This window comes from Chrysoperla carnea, chromosome 4 (genome assembly GCF_905475395.1).
Source record: "Chrysoperla carnea chromosome 4, inChrCarn1.1, whole genome shotgun sequence".
NCBI lineage: Eukaryota > Metazoa > Arthropoda > Insecta > Neuroptera > Chrysopidae > Chrysoperla > Chrysoperla carnea.
Window position 1 is genome coordinate 6,651,259 of NC_058340.1, and position 11,358 is coordinate 6,662,616.

Sequence of the window (11,358 nt, forward strand, 5' to 3'; positions counted from 1 at the left end):
TAAATAACCGACATCGAACCTGCGCTTTACAGAAATTTAATAAAATATTAACGATTTTTTTTGGGAAATCTTTCTTAATAGTTTAATGCGTAAACCAAAATTGAATCGTTCTTTGGATCAAAAAATTAATTAATTAAGCAATAAATAATTTTTAAAATAAATGATATATTCTCAAAAAATAAAATAATATTTCTCCTAATAAGGCTGTGATGATTTATGTAATATTTAGCAGTTTATTCTAAATATCATACTAATTTGTTGTTAATTATTATAAAATAAGATTTTTTATTATTATATAAGTATTACAAACATTCCAACAATTGTATTGGATCATACTAATTCTCTTCAACCAACATGGAACGGTAAATATGTTAACAATAAAATTCAGATCGAAATATTCACGAAGTGAAACGAAACATCGTGCTGCATAGTCTTTTATTTGAATATAATTATACACGGTGTCCCAAAAGTCATAATTAGTAGAAAAAGATTGAAAGGGGATTAAATTCTAAGAAGAAAATCCCGTGCACTATTAATAAGATTTCGCTTCGTTGATTAACGTTTTTTATTTTGATAATTCCCTAATTAATATTTGTAAAATATTAATTTTGAGTCCTAGAAAATAAAATTTATTATGATTATCGTTGATAATTTACTCTCAAAGTTTAATATTCAGAGAGATATTTACGTTCAATGTTCTAAATAGAAATTTTATAATAGTTTTTTCTCTCTTTTCTGGTATTTATGGCTTATGGGACATCCAGTATATAAGTATTAAACGATAATTTTAACAAACACAACAAATTTTTCCGAAACTTCAAACATCTGTACCTCATACTGGTCATTTCAGAGCCTATACTTTCATTTTTCAAATCAGAAGTTTAAGAATGCTTTTTAACTTTCACCGCCTTGAGTCGAACGTTGAAATTGTTGAGAAAATTATCCTTTAATATTTATTTATAAATAATGCAATCGAAAAAATTGTAATTTTCAAAACATACCCTGAATATGCCGAAATATCTGATATTAAATAAAATGTTCCTCGTTAATTTGAAGAAAAACCGTAATGCAGGTTGTTTAAACTATTTAATTCGTATTCATCATTCCAATTTATTTATAAAAGACAATCATTTGAAGACCATTTTCTTCCACAATTATAATATCATTAAATTATAACTTAATTTTTAAGTAATATTATTAAGTCTTCCAAAATTTGCCAATTATTTTCATATACTTATTTTTAAAAAAACCACACACTATGAAATAAGATAATTTTTATAGTTACTTTTTTTTTATTCGAAATTAAAATAATTTATTATTATTAATAATTTACAAACAACCTGCAATTTGTTTTTTTTTTTAAAACAGTATTTTAAATATTTATTCAAAATGGTTTATGTTCTGAATAATAAAAAAATATCATCTTGATTGTAAAATATTTAAAGTTACAATATAATTGTTAAGTTTATAATTTTTTGTTTATTAACCCAAGTTGTTCTAGGCAATTTTCCTTTTACAAAAGATACAATTTTGATGTATGTTGTTTGTATCGTGTTCCGAGGCTTGGGTCAAATTTTATGATTTATAACAAAACAGATGTTTAAAAAAATCTCTACCAATATTTTTATATATCAAATTTGGTCGATCAGAAATTTAATACAGTAGATCCACGATAATGCGACCCCTGTCTGATCCGGCACCACTTGTAATCCGACATAATTTTAGCGATAATTACAATACAGATTTATTAAGTACATGAATTCTTCGTAAGTGAAATTAGAAAACAATTGAAATCTTATCACTTTGATATATAATTTGTTGGATTAGAAGGTATTCGTTTTCAAAAAGTTCCGGACTACAGGGGATTTGTGGCAGTACTCTATAGTCCGAGAAATTCGATTCGGCATGCAAAATGTTTGTCAAATTACCGCGGGTCCACTGTAATTCCAAAAAATGAGTTGCATTATTTGTTGTTTGCAGAATCGAATTAAACAATGAGATATTCATTTGTGCAATAACTAAATGATCCGGCCTTCAAGGCCTATAGAATTTTGTATATACAGACAATTTGTTCTAATATTAAATAAGAAATTTTCAAATACCATAATAGTACAATAAAATTATTTAAGAAAACATGTGGTAATAAAGAAAAAAGTATTGATCTTTGAAATTTGACAACTTGTTCATTAGGTTGTAACAACTTAGTACCGAATTATCGTCTACTGGGGGGGGGGGGGTGTCGGTTTAAAAAAGTTACTGTTCCCACTATTGTTCACAATGCCATGGGTTTTAATTTTTAGAAACAGCGAGGGGAGTATGAAAAGGTAGTCAACGGCGGTCGATAAATTTTCATAAACAAACAGGCGTAAGCCCGTTATTATTAATACAAAATAAAAAATAAAAAATATCATAAGTAGTACATAAAAAGTACTACCTTTTCATACTATTATTATCCTCTCCTCACCGTTTCCAAGAAAAAATTTGTCAATTTCGAAAATTAGATTGCTTATAACTAGAGAACGGTTAAAGATGCGGGGTTGAATTTTGGCTCAAAATACTTATTTTTGAATTATCTTCAACTTTCCTATTTAATGTTATCATCAAAAATTAATAATTTTCCCAAAAAACCGCCTTTGTTTTCAAAATTCTTCAAAAACCCACCAAAAATGTTCGTTCCGGGGCAAATTTTTGTGCAATTTTTTTGGATTTTTGTTTTTGATAATATTACGAATCCATCCTCCATTGTCATAAAGTGGTTACCTCAAAAACGTTGGCCTCTGAATATGTAGAGGGACTGAACTATTGAAGGGAATTGACAAACATCAAGTTTAAATCAAGTTAAGACATAATATTTGTGTGTGAATTTTTTTAAATGTTTTCAGTTCTTAAATAAGAATTAGATTGACAAAATTGATAAACAAAATAATAGTTTTGAGTGATTTTTTTTCTAATTAGAAGTTAGAGTTGGTAGTTGTTAAATTTAGTAAAAAAAACAAATATTAGCATTTTCTACTTAAAATGTATTGTGATTTTGTAAATATTTTTCCTAAATATTTAAGTCCTTAAATTTGTATTTACAGTGTGGTCCAAGTCATAACAGTACGACTTCATCAAATGATAGGCAATGTTAAAATGATGATAATTTCTCAATATATTTATAGCCAGGAAAGCGCCATTTTTTATATACCAGATGTTGAAATTTCGGAAGAAATATGATATTTTTGTGAATATTACCGCTTGCTTAATAAACTTGAAAATTGGATTTCAATTTTTCTAAACAGTCGTTTGGATAATATTCACAATGTCCAAATTTTTAGGATTTGATACCAACGGAGACTTCGACCTATACTCAAGGAAAACTAACATAATCCATATTTTCGTTAAATTTCTCAATGAACCATTTCTAATATGGTTTCAGCAGGATCTGTATATGATGACATTTTTATTGTCCTGTTTTATTTGAATTAATTGTTATAAAAAATAAATATTTATAGTATTTAGGTTAATTTCACCATGTGTACCTATAGTTGATACTTTTATAAATTGCTTTTCGCACAAAATAGATCAAACAAAAGATATCTGCTTAAATTTAGACAAAAATGAAGTGTCGTGAGTATTAATTTCCTTAAATGTTATTCACATAAGTCAATAAATTTCCAGGCTTAAGTAGAAAATTAAAATAATGCATAGGAGGAGGTATAACTCGGCTAATATACCCTCTACCCTCTCTCATATCTAAAAAAAACTCGGGTTCTTAGAATTTTGTGTCCATAGATAGTTTTGATCCATTATATTCAGTAGAGGATGCTAATTAAACATTTAAAAAAATTGTTATAGTAAACAAAAATAAAAATAGTTTTGGAAATTGTTAGATTATATAATATATTATAAAGAATTGTTAGCGAATTGAATATATTAATTAATTAGTCAATAATTTGTACAGAATACTTTAATTAATTAAAATACATCAAACTGGAGCATTCAATTCAAAAAATATATATAAATGAAAGCTATTTAGAAATAGTTACAATATTATTATTAACAGTTAATAATGGTCTAAGTGCTGGCAATATTGATAGAATTTTTGTTTAAGTTATTTTTTGATTGGTTAAATACAAAACGAGCTATTAGCCATTATAGATTAAAATGACCTATGAACTACAAATAGGTGAATGAGGCACTTAGACATTTATTAATAATTATTGAACTACACAGCCTGTGTTAAATATCATGCCCAATACGTAGATGCTTGGCAAATCTCATCTATAACTGACGATCGAATAGCAAGAATTTTTCATTGTAAAGCATGTAAGTACTATACACATGTGGCAAATAATATAGTGTAGGCGCTGAGTGTGTTTCGTATGCATTTACAGGTCCCACCAAACAAGGAGTGTATTTCGACGTATTTTGACCCGCTGAATCCCAATTTTCAACTCTCATCTCTCAGATTTGGGGGAAATTTGTTATAAACAAATTAATTGTTTATACGGCCATAGCTTTTAAACTATTCAAAATTTTACTAAAAAATAAATACGTTATATACAATAGCAACGAAGCTAACACAATTAAGTATTAAGTTTTATCATTTTTTCGGTCCGCTATTAGTTTAAAAGTGAAACCGAGCCCTTAGCGCAAAAAAAATCACATAATTTGTTGATACCAAACATTAATTTGTTTATACCAAATTTCCTCTCACTCTGAGCGATGAGCAAGTTGAAAATTCGGATTTAGCGGGTCAAAATACGCCGAAATATACACTCCTTGTTCGATAGGACGTGTAAATGCATACGAAACCCATTCGGCGCCTACACTAATACTTAACGTTGAATTCGTTTTGGGCATGATGATATCTAACACAGACTGTATAATAAAAGTTTAAATGGTGCTATATAATACATATTCAAATGTATAGATTACACACAAAATGATTTATTTACGTGCAGTACATACAAAGTTTAACTTTTAAAATGCAGAAAAATTATAGTTCTTTTAATTATTTCATTAAAGATTACAGACATATATAGTGAAACCTGGTTATGTGAGACATCATGGGACCTGCAAATTTGTCTCACTTATAATTATTCCACTTACCAAGTGTCTCAGATATCCAGGTAGTTTTTTAGTAAAATTTGTTTCAATCGTTGCTCCTCGCTTGACTCTTAAATGCCGTAAGTAATATTACAATTTGACAATTAACCAAAGTACAAAATTTTTTAGACAATGGATTATTATAGTTGATGACGACTCAAATAAAAGTACTGTGCGTAAATGATTCAAATTTTTGTAAAATGCATAGAAATAAATTAATTCTAGTTACAAAAAAAAAAAGCAAATACTATTAGCTAGCATTACACTAACACTTTTTCCTACGATATAATATGGTTGGACGGTGGATGGCAAATCTACAAAAAAGCGCATATAAAGAGTAATGGGTATTAATTCACGGTATATTTTTCTACAATAAAATATGTGGTGCGCAAAATTTGCTAGTTTATACATATAGACACATAATTTACAAGACTCTCCAAAAGAAATTCTAAAATAATTTATATACAGTATGGCAACCATTTCGTTAGCCATTTATAATATATGAAGTAAGAAGAGTATAATATATGAAGTAAGACGTATGCATAAAACAAAGAAAACAACACTGGCTATGTGATTGCTATACAACACTACTGTGTTGTTTTCTTACTTCACATATACATCACAGAACGCCTTACTTCACATATTAAACTCTTCTTACTTCATACTTGCTACAGTGTTGAATGTAGTTTTCTTGTATTCGGCATATCGAAATTGAAATATCGATATTGAAGCTATCTTTTATTGCCATCCGTATTCGTGAGAAAGACTGTTTTTGTACGGTTAGCTTTTAGAAACGTTTATATCAGGTATTGTTATATTTTCATAGTCTTGCCAAAGTTAATTATTACAAATAAAATGTTAATTAATGCTGCCAAATATTATTATAAATTGAACAATATATATAAATAACTAAAATAAAAAACTTTTGTTTCCTTTTCTTTAGATAATTATAGCCTGAACTAGTCTTATATATGAGTATTCCCTTCGTAGATACTTTGGAAATATAGTGAAGAAGTAGATTGGAATTTTCAACATAACTGAACATAATTACACGATTTTGGCCGATGTAAACACCTTGGCCATCTAACTTTATTTTTCGGAACTTTCGTTTATGCAAATCGTTTGGGAATCGTTAGAGAGGGTTTGAGAGTACTAAAAAATCGTTTGAGATTTTTCATAAAGATAATACCATAGAACTGCAAAGTCGTCGCCAAACGGTTGAGACAAATAAAGTGCGTAACGTTGTCTTCGTTTCTCTTATACGCCTACAATTACTGTCTTTTTCTAACTCAATCACTGCGATCGAGAATTCAATTATTGCGTTTCCTATGTCTATACAGCTTTATTGTATTATCTCTATGAGAATTATATAAGTTTCTCCCGAAAAACTATTTAAATTTTCCATGTGAAGTTGGCTTCCTTTTTTTTTCCTGTAAAAATGAACTTGGGCTGTTCAATATTATTTCAATGGTTTGAGAGAACTTTTAGTAAAAAGTCGCTGGAGAGTTAATACCCATATAACAAGGACCTGAAACTCGAGGGGAGAGGGTGAAAGGAAAAAAGGCGCCTATCTGGGCGAGATCTTATCTGAGCCTGATCCAGTCTGAACAAGGTATGCCCAGTCTAAAAAAAATAAAAATACACTTGTTTTTTTTTTTTAAATTTTATTTATACTAATTATAAAAAAAGAATTATGGTACATATTTCATCATTTATGGCCAATAATACAATCTATAAGCAATAATTAATTAAACAATTTTAATTTCATTCAATCTAATAAAAGTACATTCATTAAAAATATAAGAAAGTTCGCACACTGTTAGAAAGACTTGTAAAAGATAACGGTAAGTAAGAAACAGAATTTTCATATACGAAATTCTGTGTACGCTCAGCCTAAATATTTCGATCAATAATTAAATAAAAAATTTTGGTCATTATACAGAAATGCGGTTCCATTTATTTTTGGCTCTAGTTTAGATTTAGTGCTTTATCAAGTTTTGTTTTTTTGTTTTATTAAGTTCATAAATAGAATCATTTTAAAAAAATTGAAAACAACGTTTCTGAGTTTATAGAGCGAGCGCTAGATGGAGTGTGCAGACTATGAGGACCCCATTTTTCAATTGATTTTTGTTTAAAAAGCTTGTAGATCAATATCCGGATGTTACCAAAAACACTATTGGTCCAATTTTTGTCTATCCTCCCTTCCACAGAAACAGTTAAATGTCATTTTTTTGAACCAAGTAAAAGTTGCCCTAGGTTTTTTGGGTTTTTTATGATGATTTTGATTTTTTATGCCATAAATAGATGGAACCTAGTTTTTGCATAACATTTGAGGCATATATATTCCATTACAACGATAATTTTTCAAGTTCATCCAACAGAGCTGAGATGTGATCTTTAGGTGTTGAATTCGCTAGTTTCTGATGTAATGCATCGATACGATCGGCTTGCGATTTATTTAATGACGCGATTAAACTATTTATAACTGTTTGTACTTGATCCATAATAGCTGTATCCTGTGGTTGGGTCGATCGTAAGCATGATGCCAATATTCGTAATCGACCTTGTGCCAATTGTATCGCATCACAACCTCGTGAATCTTTTGTTTCTGCGTTAGCTCCACATGCTAATAAATCTTTGACAACACTTGCATTGCCCGTACAAGATGCTAAATGCAAAGGAGTATTACCCAATGTGTCTGTTAGTGTTGGATCGGCTCCATGTTCCAGTAACAATCTTACAACTGGCGCGTAGCCTCGACTTGCTGCTAAATGTAAAGGTGTTCTTTTATTTTCGTCAGCTGCATTTACATCCACTCCCGTTAGTAATATTTCACGAACACGATCTTCATTATTTGTTAACGCTGCTGTACGTAATCGTTTTTCATTGGCTGCCTTCGTATAAATATTACATGCGTTTTGTGCTTTTTTTAAATAACACCTCTTGTGAGTTATTCGAGTTTTACCAATATCACCTTCCATTTCTTTAAAATTATAATTTCCATACTTATAAATGACAACAGCTTTATTATTGTTTTTAGATGTAGAGAAACATTATTGCCAACATTATTCAAATGTCACATGATTAAATGTCAGCAGTCTCAATTTGGCTGCGTTCAAAACATTGTTTCCTAAAGTGCAAAAATTTAGGAGCATTCCAAGAACATATGTATTATGGACGTAAACCTTGAGTGGAGAGGGTAACAGAAAAAAAGGCGCCTACTATATCCACTGACGAAGTTAGAAGAAAGATATTCTTATTACTTTGTATTAAAGAGTGGCTATCTTTCTTTACTTACATGACGTAAAAAAAACGAACGATTATGGGAGTTAATGGGTGTTAGCATGAAAGTACTTTAGTTGACAGTTAATATGTCAAACGCTGGACACATTTCCCATCATGGATTGCATGATTAGAATACCTGCTTTTATATTATCTTAGTCTACGCTTTAGTCCATGAAGGTTATAGAACAGGAGAAAGATCGCTGTGTACTAAAGCATTAGCGTACCTGTCCCTAAAAAATTTGTAGAATTTATAGTTCATTTTTAAGCCACCAGCCGCGCTGTCATCAAGAAGTAGTATCTGTGAAGTTAGCTGTTGTTGTTAGCATAATGTACAAATTGATATATCATTTGAAATTAGCGCCTATATGCTTCACGTGGTTTATAGTCTGTTCAGGCTGTTATTGTAGGTTATGTTTACTGGAGTTGTGAATTAATGCTTGAATCTTTTGATAAATAAGTTTTCGTGATAATAATATTAAATATTAAACAAAATGGCAAATAATTATTTGTTTATTAATAAAGATAATATTAAAGTTGAAAAAGAATTACATACAGAACTAATTATTAAAAGTGAAATATTAGATGAAACTATTTTAATGGAAGGTGGACACATTCCAAATGAAGAAGAAGGCAGCAATGATAGTGATAGTGTTGTGAGTGTAAAACATGAACCTGTTAGTGATGAAAATGATAAACAATTGTACACAATTAATTATGAAAACATTAAACTTGAACAAAAATTACATACAGAACTAATTATTAAAGATGAAACTGTTTTAGAAGAAAAATCATTTGTATGTGATGTTTGTAATAAAACATTTACTCAGAAAAGTAATTTAGTTAAACATAAACGTATTCACACCGGAGAGAAACCATTTTCATGTGATGTTTGTAATAAAACATTTAATGAGAAAGGTGAATTAGTTAAACATAAACGTATTCACAATCGATAAAAAGTAGAAACAAATTTGTAAAAAATAACATCGCCGTTATTTAATTTAATGCTCTTATTGCAAAATGTTATAAAATTATTCATGATTTTTTTTAAAATATTTATATTAGGAGAACATGTTCAACAAACCCTGGTGGAAAAAATATTTGAAGAAAGAATAAGAAATTATGAAAAAGTCTTAGGAACTTTGAATTTCTCAACGTTTTCGGACTAGTCTAATTCAGAGTTATTCAGAGTTCCTAATATTTTTAAGTTTCTAAGACTTTTTCAGAGTTTCCTAAGACTTATCTTTTTTTCAAATACTTTTTCCACCAAGGAAATTCAAAATAAAATTTAACAAAGAACTGTTAAAAAAAATTCAGGATAAAATTATTGAAAATTTAGAAAAAATGAGAACGTTATCCCGAAAAATAATTTTATACTGTTTAAAATAACCATTATTATTCATTCATATTTATTTTGGGTGAAATATCCCTTGTGCAATATATATCTGTTCTGGAAGTCAGAATATTTCTTCCGAAAGAGTCTCAATCAATTACCATTTACTGTCATTAAATGATTGATTAATAATTTATTTGATATTTTCAGACTTTTTCAGAGATATTTTTACTTTACATTTTCTTTTTCTGAATTTCAAATTAAATATTCTGACTTCCAGAACAGATTTATTTCTACAAGGAATGTACAAATAAATATATATAATAAAATATTGTTTTTATCAATTTTTCTGGTTTAATTATTATTATTCAATATTATACCTACCTTTATCTTTCATCCTTTACATTGATTTCAGGAATATCAAACAGAACCTACATTTTTAACAAAATATTACTACAATTATTCATTTATAGGTAAGTTTATTGAAAAAAAGGTAAGTAAAAAGAAATTCATGATGGGTAAGTTTAATATGAGTTAAATGAAAAAAGGTCAGTGAAAGGAAATAAGTTTATAGTAAAAAGTTGAGTAAAAGTTATTTATAGTACGTTATTGATTAACCTAATATGTCCAAAGTGGAGTAGTGGCTAGCTCAGTCGTCTCCGGTTACAACGCACGTCGGTTCGTATCTAGCTTTGCCCCGAAATTTTTTTTATTAATTAAGTAAGAGAGTATATTTTATATATTCAAAAAATAATATTATAATTTCGAAAAAATTTTCAATTTTTTCAACATTTGTACTAGGAGAACATAAGTGGGAATTAGTAGTTCCTGATAAGGAGATAGGTGAGTACGTGTTTTCACCCCGAAAGTCTAAAATTTTATTTTGGCAGAAAGTTATTGGTCTGCCCACTAGAGGTCACACTCACCAAACACGGGTGTGCAGACCACTAACTTTCTGACTTACGAGGTGACAACAATTACCTTGCTATCAGGTACTACTTATTCCGTCCGTCCTTGATGTTCTCCTAGTAGAAATGTGAAAAAAATTGAAGTTTTTGAACGAAAAAAAACTAATTTTTTCATCATTTACTAGGCAAACATGCTGTGGTGGAAATTTGAAAAAAAATGAAAATAAAAATCAGATTTTGCTTAAAAGATTTAATGAACTTTTTTTTAATATATGTCCTCACCTAGTTTCGAACCAAGGGACTATTTATTCGAAGTCAGATACGCTAACCACTATACCATTAGGGCTCTGTTATTCGTATTAATAAATAATTATATTCATATTTTCGACTTTCTTAAATTATAATAAAAAGTAAAACTCATTTTCGGAAAATTTTGAGTAGTATTATTACAAAAAAAAAATGGCAAACGAAGTTTGAAATACTTACCTATCGTGAAGTTCGAAATACTCACCTATTTTTAACTGAAATAATATTGTATAGCTACAGAGAGATGGGGAAAAATAAAATAAAAACAGGGTTTGAGTTTTCAACTTTATTTAAATGAAATCAAAATACATAAAAACTATTTACGAATTACTTGCACATAATTCCATATAATTAATTTCATCTTAAAAGAATTTTTTTGCATAAACTTTTTTTTTACAAACCAAATACCACACAAAAATAAAATGAAAATCCAAAAAG

General features: G+C 28.7%; 1 protein-coding gene across 1 annotated transcript; it reads right to left on the bottom strand.

The window, feature by feature from the left end:
- Positions 1–6,792: 6,792 nt before the first annotated feature.
- LOC123298001 (ankyrin repeat domain-containing protein 54-like) lies at positions 6,793–8,145 on the bottom strand. The gene has a single exon (XM_044879850.1). It carries the CDS (start codon positions 8,070–8,072, stop codon positions 7,440–7,442), a length of 633 nt encoding a protein of 210 aa, XP_044735785.1. The 5' UTR covers positions 8,073–8,145; the 3' UTR covers positions 6,793–7,439.
- Positions 8,146–11,358: the final 3,213 nt, after the last annotated feature.

Bases quoted from the DNA above. Each gene is read 5' to 3' on its own strand.
- LOC123298001 (XM_044879850.1), bottom strand. From the start codon at position 8,072: ATGGAAGGTGATATTGGTAAAACTCGAATAACTCACAAGAGGTGTTAT.